Raw genomic sequence first — 17,411 nt, forward strand, 5'->3', positions numbered from 1 at the left:
GAAAGACTACTCCGTCCAACAACTCTGACCCAAAAGCTATGACATTACGTTTATTTTCTATTAGTTTGTGTGTGCTTGTGTTTGTTTTCTTCATTAAAGGTTTAATTACTTTGACTTTTGTCCAGAAGGAAGCCATTTATCCAGGAGAGTGGACAGATAGCTCCCAATTTCTTCATCCTGATAACACCAGGAGAGCTGGAGGACCTTTTTGTCTGTGTCTTCAGCTGAAGAACACACTTTGATGACTAGAGACTTCACCGTGACCGTGTTGTCGAGGGTGTACTGGATCGTGTAATCTTTTAACACACTCTTCAGGTGTGTGTGAATTCTGTGGAGCACGTCGGGGTCACTGTGAGAGTCCTGGAGCTGCACGCGGCGGGTGAAGCGCAACTGATGTTCTTTGAGGCCCAGTGTAGTCAAAGCCTGCTCCGGCGAAACCAGCTTCCGACTGTTTTCTTTCATGATCAGCATTCCGTGGATGGTCCGCGGTTTCTTTGGGTCCGGAAGGGGCCCCCCGAGAACCATTCCCCTCTTGAGCAGGTTGAGTGAGATGTCCACTGGTACACTAGGGCTGGTGGTCACAGTCACGGTCTCTCCATTCGCTGGCATGTAGCAGTTTATACTGAACTCCTGTTCGATCTTGCCCTTGAGGAACTTCATCTTCTCAGGGTCCCCGTGAACCAGCAGCACGTTCCGAGGCCCCGCCATGAGGATGAGTTGCATGATGCCCTTGGCATCTGTGTGGGCACTGAAGGACATGCGCTCCACCTGTAGCTTCACGTCCAACGTTGTTCTGTCCTCCATCTGAAGTTTCCGATGCCCGTTCATGAGCTTTTTCTCGATTGTCTCTAGATTCCCCATGATTACCATGTTTTTGTCATTGCCGGCCCACTTCTTGAAAAGCTCTAAAGAAAGGCCTTTGGAGAGCTTATTTGGTGTGGATAACACCACCATAGGTCCATGTTTATCAGCATAGGAGTGCTTATAGGCCTTGATATGTTTGAAGTCAAACATATTTCTCTGTACAAAGTTCTTGCGAATCTTCTGGTTGGTCCATGTTATGAAGTATTTGTAGTATTGATTGGCCTTCTCGGTCATACCAGCGCAGAAGTAGATAGGGGCCTTGAGATTCATTCTCTCCCAAAATGTTTCCAATAGGATACACAGTTCCTGTGCTTTCCCCAGAGCAAAAACTGGAATCAGAACCTTACCTCCTCGTTCTATTGCCTCATGCACTTTCTTCAGGAAGTCTCTTTCCCGACATGTTTTGGATTCACGGATGGTGGTGGCATACGTGGACTCTGAAATGAGGAGGTCTGGGCGGCACTTATCGATCCACGCAGCCCCTAAATGCCTGTCGGGAGTCATGTTGTAATCTCCAGTGTAGACCACAGACTCCGATCCGACTTTGATGAGTACCATGACTGCTCCCAGAATATGGCCTGCATAGTAGGCCTTGATCTCCAGCTCATCATCCACCTGCACAGTTTGATGCAGGTTTAACAGAATCACTTTCTTCAGGCAATCCTTGATCATTTGTGGAGTGAAAAAGTATCTATCTCCCTGTTTGTCGACAGCGTGAAGGCGTGACTCTTCCAACATAATGGAACAAATGGCCTTGGTAGGGTGGGTCATGTAGATGGGTCCATTGTAGCCTACTATCTCAGTCATATAAGGCAGAGCACCGCAATGGTCCACGTGGGAATGGCTGATGATCACGCAGTCCACATTCAGATGTCCGTTCTGGATTATGTGGGTGAAATCAGGAAAACGTCTATCATCGTTGTATTCAGTGTCTATTCCACAGTCCAGCATGATGTTCTTGCCTCCAATCGACACCAGAATGCAGCTCCGACCAACGTGCTGTCCAGCACCCAATGGTGTTACTTTGATTTCAGGCATGGCAATTCTTTTGTCTAATCAATGGAAGTTAATAGATTGATAGGTGCCAAAACTATGCTACCCTAGAAAACACGTTTGCATAGAACAACAATTTAGATACAGCTGTTTACAATCGTAATGGAATGAGTACAAGACACTCCTGTAACAGGCAGAATCGATTCTAAAACCTCCAACTACAAGTGCAGTCTGTATTGAGTAAAATATAACTCTTTTTTTATTTATATACACAAACTCCCAATTTGGTGTGTCACAACTGCACACTGATTGGCAGAGAATGTTGATGAAATCATGGTTGCTATGACACTCCCTCCCAGAGGGAATGCCATGCCTGGTTGTCAAGTTGGTCAGATAGGAGTTGAATCTGACTGATACGCCCATATATAGGCATACATGGAGATCCAGTTGTCCAGAGCCACAGATCCGACCGCTATGCCCATATATGGTAATGCGCATGTATGGGGCCGACCGATTTCAAACTCGACGGGCGCATCGGACAGGACTCGAAGGACTGTGGTGCTCGGCGTCAAGTCGTTCGGATAGGCGGTAGTCCTGAACCGCCGATCCAACCAATATGCCCATATATAGGCATATATGGAGATCCAGTTGTCCAGAACCGCCCATCCAACTAATATGCCAGTAGTCGTCCAGAACCACCAATCCAACCGATCGCCCATATATGGCCATACCCATATACAAGCATATATACTGACAAATAATGACATCAGGGATCTCCATATATGGGCATAAAAGGGATAAGGACAGACACAGAGATCTCCATATACTAGTCCATATCAGGTGAAGTGCTGCAAGTAAAGTAGCTGCAAACGTGGGGTTACGGCGCGTCCTGTCGCGAACCCCCCCCCCCCGCCCCCGCGCGTCCCGTCCCATCGCAAATTCAGATCAATTGCTCCAGCCACTGAGGAGAACCGGGCACACAGTTTTGGTCTCACCACCGTCGACCGACCACCCACCACAGAGGTTTGTCAAACTATAGGAGGATGGGCACAAAAGGGACAGATGGGTACTCTGACAAAGTACAAGGGGTATTGTATAGCCCAGTGGGGCATACTGTCCCAATTTGTATCGTTCTTAATCAGCTTGAAATGCCAATGGGCTGAAACCTGGAAACCCCAAATTTTGAGTCACAATGTTTCATAGTAAGTTATAAGTTCCATAACATTTTATTAAATATGAAATATAATATTTGATATATACAGTATATATATATATATATAACACTTATTTAAAAATGTAGGTCAACTTTGAACCTCTGTAACGAATATTTACCTTTCAGAGCTTCCCAGAGGGTGAAATGGAAGTCTATTTTTTTCTCAAATGTTTTGGGCAGTAGGTGGCACTATAGCAACATCTTAAAGTGTGCGCTATGTAACTTTGTTTAATTAATAAAATGTAGGTCAAATCTGTATGGTTAGTATGGTTATAGTGGAGTATAATACAATATAAATTATTCAATTGGGGTGGTTGTATTTAGTCTCCCTGCTCTTCTATTGAGACATTTAGATCCTGTGTCTAGGTGAGACATGACCTTTGACACAATCCTGTTTCTGGTTTGACCTGAAGGTCAATATTCAATAGATCCCCCACCAAGCAGGCAGGCTCTATTAGCTCAATGGTATACATTTCAGCACTCGCGCAGGGGACCAGGGTTCAAATCCGGGGTAGAAGAGGAAAGTTACATAGTACAGCTTTAACTTTAAATGGCCATAACTCATTGGCCGTTATCCCATCTTGTCTGGTACCGTACACAGCTCAGAAGCCTCTAGGCTGTAACACAGAAACCCATGAGTTTGTGCAAATCAAGCATGTCGGTTTCGCATTGTTGCTGTCCAGCGAAATAAAATAAGAGCCCACTCAGATTTGAACTAATGGTTTTCCTGTTGGACTAACCCAGGAAGAGAGCCAAAATAACATACTATGTTGCAGTTTAGGAGGAGGTGTACACTGTGCGGCGGGGTATGCAATCAAAATAGAACAGCCCACATTACATTTTTATTTATTCTGACATTTTATTTTGTGCAATTCATAATAAGTTATGACAGGGGTTGGCGTGAGCCTGCACACAATTGGCTCACACAGGCCGCACGTGGCCCGTGGCCGTCTATTGGGGCCGTGGCCGTCTATTGGGGATCCATGACTTACACTCTCTCTACTGACACACGATTCTGTATCTGTTAACAGGAAGTTTGTCATTTCCATTCTCGACAAATTATAAAACACAAAAACAAAACGGCAGTAGGGGGAGGCGGGGCCTCTGCTTTACTCCCAAATAGTTTTCAGCGCAAATTGGGACTGGGGACATAAACGTGCCAATGACATTCTCAGTCATTAGTCAGCCGCCTGTGTCTGTGTGTGTCTGTCTGTTCATCCGTCTGTCCATCCGTCTTTCTTTACACAGCTAATATTGCAAACTAAAGACTGATCAGTGACACATTTGTTGCTAGCAGGCCTACATAACTCATTTTTTGTTTTTTCCCTTCAGGTTATAGGATTAGATCAGAGTATGTCTGTTCTGTTCAGTGTATCAGTCTTGCCCAAATATGGAGTTCTACACCGACGTCATATTGACGTCAGTCTTGCCCAGATATGGAGCTGCATCCTTCCTGGTGGAGATATGTCACCAAGTCAGTCAGTCTGATCCTCATCATCCCATGAAGAAGCATGATTATGGCTGAGGACGAGAGCAACATGTCTCAGGTTCAGCATGTGGTACTGGTGCTGTCAGGGAAAGGAGGGGTGGGCAAGAGTACCCTGACCACAGAACTTGCGCTGGCACTCCGACATGCAGGGAAGAAGGTTGGCATCCTGGATGTTGACCTGTGTGGGCCCAGTATCCCTCACATGCTGGGTGTTGGTCGGCCTGAGGTGCATCAGTGTGACGCAGGATGGGTACCAATCTACACCGATGCCCAGCAGACTCTGGCCCTCATGTCTATTGGCTTCCTACTGGAGGACCCAGATGACGCAGTGGTATGGAGGGGACCCAAGAAGAGCGCTCTCATTGGACAGTTTGTGTCTGATGTGGCGTGGGGAGAGCTGGATGTGTTGCTGGTGGACACGCCCCCAGGGACATCTGATGAACACATTTCTGTGCTGGAGCACCTGAAGAAACACAGAGTGGATGGAGCCATTCTGGTCACAACACCCCAGGCAGTTTCAACTGGGGATGTGAGAAGAGAGATCACCTTCTGTAAGAAAACCGACGTACGCATCCTGGGAATTGTAGAGAACATGAGTGGCTTCGCCTGCCCCCACTGTTCTGAATGCAGCAATATATTCTCCAAGGGCGGCGGTGAGGAGCTGGCTAAGTTGACAGGATGCCCGTTCCTAGGTTCTGTGCCCTTGGATCCCCTGCTCAGTACCAGTATAGAGGAAGGCAAAGACTTTATCCAGTCATTTCCTGACACTTCCACCTTCAGAGCTCTCAACAGTATTTGTCAGACTCTGCTGAAGAGCCTGGAGGCAGCTTGAAATACAATATGACCCCTGCTCCGGAAATTATGATTCATAAGACATCAGTAGCCTTAGTTATGTCAACCTCACCAATTATTTTCTCTCATAGTGGCCACAAAGAGCCATTTTTGTTCGTCTGAGCACCCGGCCAAGGGTGGCAAGGGAATTGAACCCCAGACTGCAGAAGCCCAGATGCCCCCCCGTTATAGAGTTGTGACACTTTGACACATAATTAACTCCAAAAAGTATTATGGAAAATTAAAGCCCCCAAAAAATGAGGCATTTACAAGATGTGTTTTGCAATCACGGACAATTAAACATTCCTAATTACAAAGCTTATTGAATATTTTGTCTTATTCTAGTGGATCTCCCTCTCTCTGCTTTGTGAAAGCAGCCTCATTCCCCTAATGGAGCAAAATCAAGAATAGGATTCATGTTGATGCAGCATCTTTGGAGAGAAGGAAGACACACACACACACACACACACACACACACACACACACACACACACACACACACACACACACACACACACACACACACACACACACACACACACACACACACACACACACACACACACACACACACACACAGAGAGAGAGAGAGAGAGAGAGAACAGCAGTACAACTCACACACTGTGAAATGTGCAAGGTAGGATTTAAAGCAAGAAGATGTTTCCCAAAGCATGGCCCAATTGACTCTGACAGGGCACTGAGGAGAACATAACGCAATGTACCGCTGCACAGCTCAGAGGATTTAAGGCCTGTTTGTGCCATCACCCAACATGATTGATGTCATGTACTGTAGGCATTTGACACGTCCATTTCTATTTTCACAGTGAGTGAACTCTCTCTCTCTCTCTCTCTCTCTCTCTCTCTCTCTCTCTCTCTCTCTCTCTCTCTCTCTCTCTCTCTCTCTCTCTCTCTCTCTCTCTCTCTCTCTCTCTCTCTCTCTCTCTCTCTCTCTCTCTCTCTCTCTCTCTCTCTCTCTCTCTCTCTCTCTCTCTCTCTGACTAAAACTAAATAAAAACTAAGCTATGATGACTAAAATGATGACTAAATATATTGACAATTTCGCAACAAATAAAACCTAGTGGAGAATAGAACTAAGGCTAGGGGTGCCTGCTGGCCTAGCGGTCCAGGCATATACCACATATACTGTAGGCTCTATAAGTCATTCAGAATTTCAATCAAAGGTATAAGCACACAAGCGAAAGTTATTATCAGGTAAGCTGGTGTGTTTATGCTCAACTTGAAATACAGCACAACATGATTTTGACCCTAGCCATCACTACAACTGATGAAGTCAAGTAAGACAGCTCAAGGTAAGAACCTTGTTTTTTGTTTAATATTTGTTTGTATTTACCTGCTGCTGCTTGTGTTGTATGCTAAATGTGATTCAAGCTGTTGTACTATGATTAAGCTGTTGCTCTCATGTTGGGACCCAATGACATGAAACATGAAACATGTTCAGTGACTCTTTCTGGCTGTGGAATTGAATGCTGATATGAATATACGTATTACGTATGTATAGTATGTTGTGTCTGCCGTTGGAGATAATGAGTTGTAACAGGGAACAACAGTAAGTGGCTCTTGGTCACTTCAATTATCCTATGTGTGAGTTTGCCATTTCCTTTTAAGTTCAAGCTAGAGGGTTTAGGCTCTGACATAACAGGGAATTGAAGACCAGATCTTCAGTACTGCATGTGTGTTGTTTTGTGGATGTTGAAGGTTGTGAGTTGTGACGGGGTGGCTGTATTGGTTAATGACTAGCTTTGTAGGCCTATGTAGACGTCATGAGGAAATCCTTGGTTGTGTTTGTGTCCATATGTTGCGTTACAAAACAAAACAGTACAGTACAGTAAAAGGTACAGTACATTATAATTTTGGCCATTGCTTAGAAAGAAAGATCCGAAGGCTAAAAATACAGGGTACCAGTCATGTGGATAAGCTATTAAGACAGCCTCAGACGCTATCTGGCCTCTGACGCCACATACCAATGTATCTATCAATAGTTTTAGAGCCGGGTATAGGATTAATGTTATTTACCCTCCCCACAGACCCTTAACGTTCCCCATTAAAGGCAGTCATCCTTACATCTCATGAAGCTTTTTCCACATCAGAAGCCTTCAGACTTAATCCACACAGTAAATAATGATGTTCATCGTGGATGGTTTCATTATTACACTGCCCTCTGATAATATAATATATATACAGGATTTACTGTATTCACATTAAAGTTTTATGGTCACAGTGGACATGAATGTACACAGTTGTTTAATCACACACACATGGCAAAGCATAGCTGATGAGAATAGAGCTACGAGCTCGGGATGCTTGAGGTAGGTAAACAAAGGCAGACATCCCACCTTCTGGGAGTCTCCCGGTAATTAGCGACCATGAATTAGGGGTCATGAATCTACCGCAAATGCCGCCCATATGGTGGATTTGTGGGAGTACGGGTTGTGCTCAGATCCGGTCTAGAGACCGCCTACTGGCTCAGTAATTTGCACACATTAACACATTCATGCACACAAACTGGATCTATAAATGAGCTTGTAGATGTACCAATTTTATAATAATAATGATAATGAATGACATGTTTTCCCACTTGGGTCCCTGGCCGTGCAGTAACATGGTGTCTCTGGTGTCTGTGTATTTGTACCGCATCAGCAAGCTCCCCATTGATTCTTTAGCTTACAATACAGTTCTTTAGCATTGTGTCCAAATTACCCTAATGACGCCTATTACTGTTTGCACCTAATAGTGGGTAATATGGATGCAATGTCCAGGCATCTTTTATTGTATTATAGTAGTTAAGCGATGCTACTTTAGTTTACAGTACAGTTCTTTAGTAATGTGTCCAAATGACCCCAATAACGTCTAATAGAGGAAAATACAATATGGATGGGATGTCCAGGCAGCTTCTATAGTGTTAATGAGGCAGGTATTGATTCCACTTTTGTTTACTTTAGTACAGTTTTCTTCTAATGATCAACAAATGACCCTGTAAGTTAAGTGAAACTGTTAAATTAAGTAAAATAAATGTATTGTCCAAATGTATTGTCCATAAAACTAATTTGATACAACTAGAGGTTCGGGCCGCTAAGTGGCCCCTCACATCTACGTTGCACCGCCGATCTGACTGATATGCCCATATATGGAGATCTTTGGCTAATGGGAGGGACTCTATGGGTGCGTTCGGAAATATAGCACTGAGCGCACTGGCCAATATACAAACTAATAGGCGAGTGCGCTCCGGTGCGCAATTTCCGAACGCACCCTATGACTCAGACATAACCATAAACCAACCTGATATGTCCTTACTGATGAATGCACTGAGTTTGAAGTAGGTCAGTCCCATATATGCACATGAAATTGGGCATAGCGGTCAGAGCTGTGGCTCTGGATAACCGGATGCCTTTATACAGTATGCGCATATCAGGTTTGCGTTGACAAAGATATTTCCTCATAGTTTTTGTTAACAAAATGAACACCAACCTGCCTGATTCCCATCATCAGACAGCTAAAGTCATACATTGGACTATCAATAATTCATTCACTACACATAAGACTGAAAAAAAAAAAGATGGCCATGGATTAGATGTACAGTATGCACAAGCCCAGAGCCTTATTATCTATACTGTAGGACATGTGTGACTGGTGAAGGCTGGCCAAACACCAACTCCGGTTTTGAACAGTCTGACTAATTAACGTCAGTTAAATGAGGTCTGCCATATTTTTTGAAAGGTAATTATATCATTTTACGATTCACTGACCATTTGTCACCACTTGAGTATAAATTAGTCCTCGTCTCCGTAATTGTGCCTGAGCATATTGAACAAAATGTGGGCAGATGAAAGAAATGATCACTGGGGAAAAGACTGCTGCTGTGCTCCAAAGTTTGGACTACAGGCTAAGGATGATTTACCTGATGGTTAGAAGACACAAACTGCAAGGAAAGTTGGACACTCAGCCTAATATAACTTAAGGCACATTAATTGGAAACCGCAGCGACCATTCGCCGTCTTGGCAGCCATTTGAAATGTACATTTAAAACCTATAACTAAAGACTAAATATAATGTCTCAACAACAAACAACATAACTATTTCACTTTTTGTTTTGTTTCATTGGAGGGTGAAATCGGGCGCCTTTGATGTTCCGTAAGGGTCCCTGAAATGAACTGCACTTCAACAGCTGCTATTGAATGAATCCAATCTCACAAATACAGTGTTAGATAATGGGTTTGTTCTCTCAATAGGAATCCATCATGGAAGCCAGCAAAGTTATTCTGTGACTCAAAATGCAGGGCTTCTGAAGTGCACTGTGAAGATGATATGAAAATTCACAGTGGCAGGCAGAAAACATTGGTCAGTGTTGGGACTAACGCTTAAAGGGATATTTCACTTAAACAAAAAGGCTAATTTTATCGTCTACTCTGGCTTTTGGGAGCACCCCGGACAGTTTTTAAGTTGCTTGATTCAGTATGTAGATATTTGCTATTCATTTTATCAGACACGTCCCCTTCCTATGCAAACCCATTGTAACTTCAAACTCCATTTTAACCATGTTAGATTCATCAGAAACACCGTCCTTGGTTCTGGTGACTGACATTGTCCTTCTAATACGCGAGGAGACCGTGTTTTTTCAATTACTTTTTTCATTTAATTTTAATATTTTTTTTGGGAAAATGAAAAAAATTCAATACAATACAAAAATTAAATTAAATAAATGAAAAAAGTAATCGAAAAAACACGGCCCCTCACGTATTAGGAGGGCAGTGTGAATACAATAGAGTAAGTGTGTGTTACTAGCACATTACTATGTAACATGTTTAAATGCAACTATGTTTTGCGGTAACTAAAAAGTGCTTGTGAAAAGGGCTTGACAGAGATGTCTTCACACATCTACACAGGTCGAGAGGTCAACATGGTATGTGAAAGAAAATGGTTGTATCTCATAATCAGATATTTTTACCGCTGGCCAGGAGTTAGTAATACCTGTGTCAATTCGCCATCACAAGCTTAATTTCCAAATGTCAGAACTGTTGACTTTTTCACCTTTTATTACGCAGCTTCTTTTCCATTCATCTAGTCTCACTTGCTGCCAAGGACTGACGGTTTAAAGATAGAACGTCTCTGTGAGTCCCTGACAGTCTATCGACAGATGGCGTTCACAGCGCCCACACTGAAATACCTCTCACCAAAAGGTAATGGAAATCGGGGGAACTTTTAAGCAGCCGAGCGAGAGTCTCCTGAAGGTGAAGTTAGAAGTAGTGTGTGTGGAGAGAACATAAACAACATAGGGACTGTTTCTGTGACACGTGCTGTCAAAATTAAGGATTCAATGTTAAATAACACTGTTAAATAGTACTCATCTTTGATCTGATATTTGATATACATTTTACTTTTTTATTTCTTTGTGTCTAGTCTTTACACCAGCTTTTCTACCAGTTTTCTGTGGCCTGTGGTCCAGTCCCTCTGTGTAATCTTGTGCTGTGTGTTGTCGAGCCTGCTAACTTAAACTGAATGAATCCCTGGAGAGGCTTAATTACCATTTGATGAGTCTGAGAACAAAGCTACCATGCTACAAGTTTAAAATTGGTTATCGGTTTTCTCGTGCTGTTGCTATAATTTGGCCAGGCTGTGTTCAATGTTTCAGTCCAAATTGTTCTGTCACTAGAGGTTATGGTACATTGTGAGGCCCTTGACAGAGACTGAAGATAATTATCCTATGCCTTTCTGCTGGTGAAATTCAGTAGACAAGACATATGGGCATGTGGAGGCAGGATATTCTATCAACATGCAGCACATGACAAAACACAGAATGGAACTGGAGTTGCTGATTGTGCGACACGCAGCCTTTAACTGTGAGTGATCATTATAATACACAGGCCAGGTCACCTGATTGCTTCCACTAGAGCAACACGTCCACAGCAAGGCATTACCAAATGACATTGGATGCTGCAGTGTGTCGGCAAATATCTGGGGGCACTTAAGTATCAGCCAATAAGGAACACCAATGCTGACGTACTCCAATCCAACGACTGCTGTTGTTTACAAAGTTGGAAGTGTGTGATGCTGAAACTCTCCGCAATGAGGAAGGGACAGGGGCTTTCTGGTTATTTCTCAGCACCAGTCGTCTGTGTTAGATACATAAGAACTCATGAGCATCATGGTAGATATAAAAAGGAAATACACATTAAAGACACAATGGACGCTTGACACAAGAGCTTACCTGACAGTTTATCTAAAATACATTTTTACTGATGTCACAGTACGTTCCTAGTTTGTTCCGAGAAAAAAAAAGCCTGCAGTCTTTACAATTGACTACTTTCTCTCTACCTTTCTCTCTTTGTATTTCAGGTGGTTAGGTGACAGTAGTAGTGTCCTCTAGTGACACACAACTCGAAAAATGATCAGAGAGAGAGAGAGAGAGAGAGAGAGAGAGAGAGAGAGAGAGAGAGAGAGAGAGAGAGAGAGAGAGAGAGAGAGTTCCTGTGGTCAAGCCCAAACTCAGCCTGTGTCTTGGGGAACATTCCGGAAACAACGCTTTTTTCAGCAGGTCACTCTGCCACCTTCATCGGTCAAGATCCACTGATGTATGTGTCTGAGGACTAAGGGGAACTGAGGGACGAAAATAACAACGCCATTATGTGTTTGACACATGGACCAACAACCGGTTGGACTCACTCCTGCTCCACTTCAAGGAGGACGCCCGTCCTGCTTCACCTGACTTGACACAGGGGAGAACATGATTCATTCCACTTACTGTACCAGGCCCCTCTATGTAGATCAGGGTTTCAACACAGCAAGAAGCCTGATTTACGGAACCTTCAAGGTAGTATCACAGAAGCAACTTCAGAAATGGCAGCTGGTTACTCTTGTTCACAAATGCGAGACACCGTCTCGCATGGTTTCAAAACATGATATTATTTCTTTCTTTTCACATCAATATTTTGGTCATGCAGTCTTATTCATTGCGACCTCCTTAACAAAGACCTGTCTTGGGCCCCAATGGCCTAGTGGTTCAGGCGCATACCACTTTAGACTCTAATGCCTATAGTGTTAGGCATTAGAGTCGAGGACCACGACTGGCCTGACAGCGAGTCGTGGGGTCCAATTCCCGAGCCTGATGACCTTGCTGTGTGTCACTCCCTGTCTGTCTCTCTCTCCCTGTTTCCTGTCAACTGTACTATCCAATAAAGGCAAAAAGCCCCCAAAAGCCCTAAAAGAAACCTTTAAAAACAAAGACCTGTCTTATCCAGGGTGAATGAGAGACAGTGGAAGTGGTTTCTGAAATGAAGGCATATTGATGTGAGTTATAGATATCTATTAACTCTTGACCTTGACATATTTGAATGGACAAGGGGTGCATCAGAGTGTTTAGGTACGTTTCATAAAGACGAGCAGAGTAGAAATGGAATCAGATTGTGTTTTGCAACGCATGGTTAAATATTTGCTCTGCGCACTGAGAGGAACAATGGCTCTCTAAATTGTTCAGTCATTGGTATTTGTTACATCAATTTATGTACCGTGTACAACAAATGTCTCAGTGATATTTTATTTGTCACGGTACACCGTGAGATTGTATAGCAGCCTTTTAAGGCTATGGATTTGAATGTCAAACTATGCAAATATAGGATGAACAATAAGACATAAATTGTTACTGTCTGTCCATGGATACTTTGCAACTCTATTATGATGGGTTTTCTGTTTTCAGTTTTAAGACTTAACTTGATTAACAAGGACAAACTGCCTTTAGAATAACCAGTGCCGGGCCATACAGAGCATGATACACAGCCTATCTTTATGACATCAAGATGTTGCAAGCCTAGCATTATCCAATTCATCCATCTTGACGGGCTTTTCTGCAAGCCTGTGCTTCGCAAGGTGTTCTCAAGCACCTCTTCATTCATTCAACATGCCTCCTAACTCATCAGCTGCCTCCTGCATGTATGGTATGGGGGGGGGGGGGGGTCAGATTGAGCTATTGGCAGCTATTGCAGTTATGACTGCAAGACAAAAAAAACTGCAGAGCTCTAATTAAGCCATAGCATACAATGTGTAATTATATATTATATTATAATTATAGTGCTGTTATTCTCTTGAGTGTGTGTGTGTGTGTGTGTGTGTGTGTGTGTGTGTGTGTGTGTGTGTGTGTGTGTGTGTGTGTGTGTGTGTGGTGGGTGGACCCTCTGTTGTAGACTTGTCCATAATTGTAGTGGGGCACATACTGCAGTAATTAGATATGGGTTATTGTGAGCTAATACTCTGTCAATTAATCATACATGGTCACATTAAATGGAAGACATTCCTAATGACAGTAATTCACCCTACTGTAACTGAACCGGGGGAATGCATGCGCCCAAGCTATGTGCAGAAGTGAGACTTGGGACTGCAACTAGCACTACCGATCGTATAGGCCTTGGCAAAAATACAAATAAACAACTTGAACTTGGGAAAAGTTACAATTAAGATTCAATCAACCCACTGAGGAGAGTATTGCATAAAAACAGCCACGTTTCAGTATAAAGGTCCCCATCCGCCAAATGGTTCTGTCACTCTAGCACGCTGAGTCCGACCTATATGCCCATACATAGGCAGATTTGGAGATCCAGTTGTCCATACCCGCCGATCCAACCAATATGAACAAATTGGGCATGCCCATATGGGCATATACTGATGAAATCAGGGATTTCCATACAATATATGGGACAAAGACAGACAGATACAGAGATCTCTATGGGCATAAAAGGGACACAGGCAGACAAATACATACAGAGATCTCCATATATGGGCACAAAAGGGACACAGACAGACAGACAGACAGACAGACAGACAGACAGACAGGTATAACGGGTACTCTGACAACGGTTACAACCGGTATTGTATAACCGGGTGGGGCACGCATTCCCAATTTGCATCGTTCCTGACTTGCAATAATCCCAAGTAGGCTGGTGCCCTAAGCCCACCGTTCTAATACAAATATTAATAATAATTACCAACAGCAACAACATATATTTTTTGATATATTCTTATTTCATTTCATGGGAGAGAAAGAACAGGTACAGGCCATAGAGTTAAAAATAATAGAGAGGGCACCGGATATCGCCTCCCGTCCACTTGCATTGAGTTGCTCACACAGCGCATGAAGCGAATTCACCCCTTCTTCCGGGTTGTAAAGTGTGATGGGCGTAGCCTATTTGGGGCCACTGTGATCCGTTCTGCGTCACAGAAGTGACGCGTTTTACGTCACAGAGGTGCGCGTCCCTGTGCGCAAGCTTGTGCGCAAGCTCGTGAGTCAAGCCCATTGGTCGAAACCGTTTTTGCTCGTACATTTGCAGTGGCCCCATCCGTTTTAAGCTGCAGTACCTACGAATGGCCAGCATGTCCATTTCGCTTCAATGCAAGCACTGGGTTCTGGGGGCTTGGTACAGGCAGTGTTGTAGTGCTAAATTTGGAAGTGGGGGAGCGCACCTCTTTGACACATGCACGCGCGCGCATGCGCTGCATGCGTCAACCGAAAAAAAATTCGGGTCTTGCGCGGATTTGAGGTCTTTTTTTGTCACTTTATTTCGGTTTTAGGGTTAACCTCTGATCCACCCTTAGCTCTTGAGTCTGACTCTTGCCAAGTCTGCTTATTTGGCCTGTAGACCACCCCACAGTGTTTTCTAAATCTCACCTGCACAACCCAATATTATGCTGTTGTTACAATTTTTTTGCTTTTAAATGTGCAAATGATTTTTTTTTAATCATTTAAAAAATAAAAAATAAAGCAGTAGAGAAGTGAGGGAGCGCCGCTCCCCCGCGTCCCCCCTCCACTACACCCCTGGGTACAGGCACACACAACGAAAAACAATAACAACAATAATAATAGCAATAATACTATCTTCAGCCTGGACTCTTAATTGAAGCAAAACTATTTAGTGCACAATTTAGAGAGGGAGAAATGTCCTCATTTAGAGCACATTTCTGCACATTTGAATTGCAAATACTTTGAAAACATGAGAACAATCTAACCGCCATCGTCATTAAATTAGCTTCATGCAGAGTAGAATAACACAGTTGAACGGCGTCCTTGGCATGACTGCCCTCTTGTTTCAACATGTAAACGCTAGCTGGCTCAGCTGAATGTTCCTCATGAGATTGTGTGTGTGTGTGTGTGTGTGTGTGTGTGTGTGTGTGTGTGTGTGTGTGTGTGTGTGTGTGTGTGTGTGTGTGTGTGTGTGTGTGTGTGTGCAAAGCTCATATAATGAAAGAAGGCTGCACCACCGACAGAGACGGTACACTATTACCCAAGGCAATTTATTCCAAATGGCAAAGATTAAGCAAGGGACACATTGTACAATATTGTATTGCCAATATTGTCAAGGTGTTATCGACCTTGGGATAGAAAAAACAAGCCCCTTGGCATGTTGCTGTGAGTTCCTGATATACAAATTCTCTACAGACAAATGAAAAAGATATAATAATAGAATAAAGTGATTACTATAGCTGTATGAAACAACGTATGACCACCTTGCATAGTTGACTATGGGGAACATTCCATGCTGCTGAAGGCTGTGACCATAAATTTGCCCTCTTTGAGTCAAGCAGCTTCATTTAGCTTTGAGAAAGACACACACACACATACACGCACGCACGTACACGCACACGCACACACACACACACACACACACACACACACACACACACACACACACACACACACACACACACACACACACACACACACACACACACACACACACACACACACACACGCACACACACAGAGATGACAGCTGTCATATCACTTCGTGTGGTTAACTGAAGCTACATTAATTGCCATCAACAGGAATATTATCATCATATATACTGTATATCCTAACAGGAAACTCATTAGCCTATGTACAAATATAACTGATCAGAAGCAGATGGACAGATTACATTAATTAATGATTAATGATGCCTCCGGTTGTCATTATGCTAAAGCCAGAGCCCTTTACTGTATGTGCCTTCACGTGCACTGAAATAATGGAAACTGGGGCAATTTCAGCCCTTCCCAATTATGAGTTAACCAGGAAAGTGGGTTTGTGCATAATTACTGTATTACACATCAATTAAGTGATGACTCATTCCAATTTGGAGGATGCATTGTGTGTATCCACTCTTCTCTTGTGTGGTTGGCCCAGATTCTTGTGTCTACCTCTACTCAGTGTGCCGGAAGGCTGCGGTTTTCGTTCCATCATACTGTACCACTAGAATTATTCATGCACCTCTGCCAGTTGCAGTGGTGATCATCTCAAAAGGTGGATATAATGAAAGGATTCTATTTTTGTTCTTAGCAGGGTTCTCAAATTGAGTCTGAGTCAATTGTGGTTGAAGACCAAACCAAACCAGTGTAATTTTCTTTTCTCTTCCTCATCAATCACGTCATGTTCTACTTTAAGCTTGTATAAAAATATGTGCATTTACTCTTCTTGTTTCTTGTAGCTTAATCTCACAGGAAAATGCATAGATGTACAAAAGTTGTTTGTTTTTCCTTTTTCCTTTTCTTAATTTGGTGCCAGAGTTTTATTAAAAAAAGTGACGTTGAGTGCCAGAGATCTCACTACAGCTGTTTACAGCTGCAGACTCCACGATGAGCACCCGATTGTAAACAATATATGCGTGCACGATGGTGGATGGTCCTGGCTAACGCCTGGAACAATAACATCTCTCACGCGAGTCACCATGGCGGAGTGATCTCGGATCGACCGGGACTCGTTTTCCCCACTGTAAAAAGTTAAGGAAATATGGAGTTTTTTGCAAGGAGATAGAGGGAGCGGGGAGCCAGGTTTTTTTGCACGGTGATCCATCCATCTGTCCCTTCCTTCTCAGAGTTAGCCTCGCGTAGCCAGACTATATCATTGCGTGGATATGAGTCTGGTGCCTCTATGAGGCAGTTTTTTTTCCAAGGGGGCGGGATCAAAACAATGGCTCTGGACGCAATTGGTTAGACCTACAACCAACTACCAATCACAGTCTCCCATATTTGAGTACTGGGCCCTG

At 43.4% G+C, this 17,411-nt stretch overlaps 2 protein-coding genes across 2 annotated transcripts; one reads left to right on the forward strand and one right to left on the reverse strand.

Moving 5' to 3' along the window:
• Window positions 1-105: 105 nt before the first annotated feature.
• On the reverse strand, window positions 106-1,902 carry LOC311040616 (integrator complex subunit 11-like; the record flags this gene model as incomplete). Its single annotated transcript, XM_084050946.1, has 1 exon — window positions 106-1,902. The coding sequence occupies one exon, from the start codon at window positions 1,900-1,902 to the stop codon at window positions 106-108; it is 1,797 nt and encodes a 598-aa protein (XP_083907072.1).
• Window positions 1,903-4,608: 2,706 nt separating this feature from the next.
• Window positions 4,609-5,391, forward strand: LOC311040483 (cytosolic Fe-S cluster assembly factor nubp2-like; the record flags this gene model as incomplete). The annotated part of the gene is made up of 1 exon (XM_084050796.1): window positions 4,609-5,391. One exon carries the CDS (start codon window positions 4,609-4,611, stop codon window positions 5,389-5,391), a length of 783 nt encoding a protein of 260 aa, XP_083906922.1.
• Between the last annotated feature and the right edge of the window lie 12,020 nt (window positions 5,392-17,411).

The sequence above is a fragment of the Gymnoscopelus microlampas genome (genome assembly GCF_963454915.1).
Source record: "Gymnoscopelus microlampas genome assembly, chromosome: 24".
Lineage (NCBI taxonomy): Eukaryota > Metazoa > Chordata > Actinopteri > Myctophiformes > Myctophidae > Gymnoscopelus > Gymnoscopelus microlampas.